This window comes from Cyprinodon variegatus, unplaced genomic scaffold (genome assembly GCF_000732505.1).
Source record: "Cyprinodon variegatus isolate N-32 unplaced genomic scaffold, C_variegatus-1.0 Scaffold189, whole genome shotgun sequence".
In the NCBI taxonomy this organism is placed as follows: Eukaryota; Metazoa; Chordata; class Actinopteri; order Cyprinodontiformes; family Cyprinodontidae; genus Cyprinodon; species Cyprinodon variegatus.
The window spans coordinates 782,059-784,871 of NW_015150642.1; the positions used below are offsets into that span (position 1 = coordinate 782,059).

At 39.4% G+C, this 2,813-nt stretch overlaps 1 protein-coding gene across 1 annotated transcript in view; it reads left to right on the plus strand.

Annotated features, from left to right (window-relative positions):
• The window catches only part of mtr (5-methyltetrahydrofolate-homocysteine methyltransferase), a 56,408-nt gene extending 54,077 nt beyond the window's left edge, over positions 1-2,331 (plus strand). Inside the window, exons 31-32 of the mRNA XM_015379301.1 lie at positions 723-828; positions 1,440-2,331. Coding sequence (XP_015234787.1) covers positions 723-828; positions 1,440-1,523 — 190 coding nt within the window. The 3' untranslated portion in view covers positions 1,524-2,331. The remainder of the gene's footprint in view (positions 1-722; positions 829-1,439) is intronic.
• The last annotated feature ends 482 nt before the right edge of the window (positions 2,332-2,813 follow it).

Below are 2,813 nucleotides of genomic sequence, written 5' to 3' on the forward strand. Positions count from 1 at the left end.
ATTCGGGAACCACTCGGCAGAATTCGGAAATGCAACAGTTGGAACAGCCGCTGCCCTACGACGTAAAATAAAATAAAGAGTCTTTAGTTTAACCTTTAAGCTGCATTAGTATCTATTTACTGTGGATCTTTGATGTTTCCACTGGTGCCAGAACGCAGCCGAAAAAAGTCAAACAAAGAGTTAATTTCCACTTTAATCCCGGTTCTAAAATCAATACAGAAAGCCGGGTTTGATTGGCCGATTGGAGAAATGCCTTTTATGTAAAGATCACCTTAAAATAATTGCTGTTTAATATTGATATAATAAAATCTAATATAAAAAAGTTAAACTGAGCAGAACAATTATTTTCTGCAGGAGGTTTTAAGCTCGGCTAATTTTAGTAGATAAACCGGATTTTCTGGAAAGTTTAGACGCTAAACTGAAAGATGGTTGAAGGTTTAATAATTCCTGGTTTTCACTAATAGATGATTATGTTGCTGATTTGCTCTGATTCTGGGACCTGCTGGTTTTTGAAGCATTCAGACCGATGATCTCCGCTGCTTCGCCTTTGGCAGCTTCTGATTCGGGTTCTAAGTCTGGATCGTCTCCTGACATCGGTCCAAAATGTTCTGATCCTCTGTGACTCTGTGCTGCCATTAGAACAGGAGCGTCCTAGAGACGGGTCCTTGATCCCGTTCTTCCATCACAGCGGTTTTCCTCCACTCATCTGGACCTCTGAGCAGATCACAGGAGCTTCCTGGATTCTCAGACACCCTGAAGCGTTTTTGGTTTCAGCTCCTCGGAGATCTCGTCCAGCTGCTCTTTCAGCTGAAACGCTCTCCTCTTCCTGTGAGGCTGTGTGTGTAAAGCATTCAGGGCTCCACCAGTAACTGTAAGCAGTGCTAAATGCTAATGGCAGCAGGTTAATCTACGGTGGCCTGCAGGGTTTTTAGCTCCTCTGTGCTTCTGATCAGTCTGATGTCTTTATGGCAGAAAGGAAGGATTAACAACGTTCCCTAAACTAGTCTTTCTATCCCACGTGAGTGATGGTAGTGTAGTGGAAAAAAAGTATTCAACTATTTACTCCAAGTTAAATCAACGGAGATCGATGGATTTCACTCCGTCAGCACTTTATTTCTATCTGAGCAGCGTTCGTTCCTCCTTACTTACAACAATGGAAAGTAGTCAGAATCTAAACAAATTACAGACACTTTGGTTAAACAGTAACATGTTATGAATAAACCTTGAGAAAGAATCTGGTTTGTTATGGAAGAAGGTATGTCTTGCCTAAAACCATCCTTCCCTCAGGGGAATTGTGTGGCCTTCAAGGTGAAACAGGCTGATTAAAAACTTTTATAGTGAGTAAATAGCATAAATTAATATATGAAATAAGAGAAACTAAAGTTTCCGACCACAGCAGTTAAGAGTAAAGCTGAAACCATGGATGTCCTTCTCTGCAGGTGGAGGACTACGCCAGCAGGAAGGAGATGAGCACGGAGCAGGTGGAGCGATGGTTGGCTCCCATCCTGGGCTACGAGCCGTAGCTCCTGGTGTCAACAGCGCGCGGTCCTGGTCCGGCTTCAGGCCGTGCTGTTTGACTTTAAACGGGGACCATTCGGAGTGGATCCCGGATGGATCCGGCTCAGGAATCTGCTCGGCTCACAGAGCTTCAGCGCTGGACCATCGTTTTAGGCTGGTCTACATCCAGTTCCTTTTCTAATCTTTTATAATGAACTATTTCCTGTGGATAATCGGAGCAGTGGTCAGCGCCTGGAGTTCCTGGAACATCGTGGAGGAGACTCGGGAACGTCGGTGCAGAATACGCCGCCTGGTGCTACGGGCGCTGCTTCGGCCTCTGGAGTATTTTATGATTTTATTTAACTGACGTGAAACGATTCCTCCCTCAGTGGCCTTTAGTCCGAATTAGAGTGAAACATTAATGAAGCCGTTTGTTTTTCATTTCTGATAGATGCTCAGTATTCTTCTGTTTCCTTTTTAATAATTAAATCTGTAGTTATTTCATATTTTATTGGATTAATATTTAATAGTAATTAAGCTTATTGAGGTAAATAAGGATAAGTTAAAGAATTGCTCTGGAAATGAGGATAAATGGTGCTAGATTAGGTTTTAAAATAACTGTTTGAGTCATTTGTTTTTAGAAATATTAACACTTTTAAAGTCGGTTTAATAGCTGCTGCTCTTTTCTCCTAAACATCTGGGAACATCTGGGAGTAATTCCTCATCTGACACTGTTGCTGCAGCAGTGTTAAACTTTGAGAGTTTTTCTAACAATATTTCTAACTGTTGATTAATGGTTTTTATTTGTTTCACTTTTTCATCTGACAATTAACAAGAATAAATATTTTCTAGATGATCAAATGTTTTGTTTACTGAAGTCTCTGCTAGGAGAGTAAATAATCATTCATTTATCGTCTTTCACTGGAATAAAAGGCTTCATAAAACAATCGAGATCTAAGAAAAATAAAGATAAAATAGCATAAATGCATCATGAAAAAATAAAACATGTTTCTGTCTGATCTGATTTTCCCTGCAGGAAATTTCAACACATTAACACAGTTTATAAAGGAGGACGATTTAAAACATGATGAACAAAGAAATGAAACATCTAGGAACTGATTATGCGGCCAAATCTATGAAAAATTATTTTATGTATTTGGAAAATGATTTTTTTAATAAGAGTATCTGGATTTTCCATGTCCTGCATCAACTGGTCAGATTTAGGAGAACTAAGGAGGAATTTAGATTTAAAAAGTTTAAAAAATGGTACAAAGGTAGAAAAATTAACCCAATATTTTCATTTTAATACGATTCTT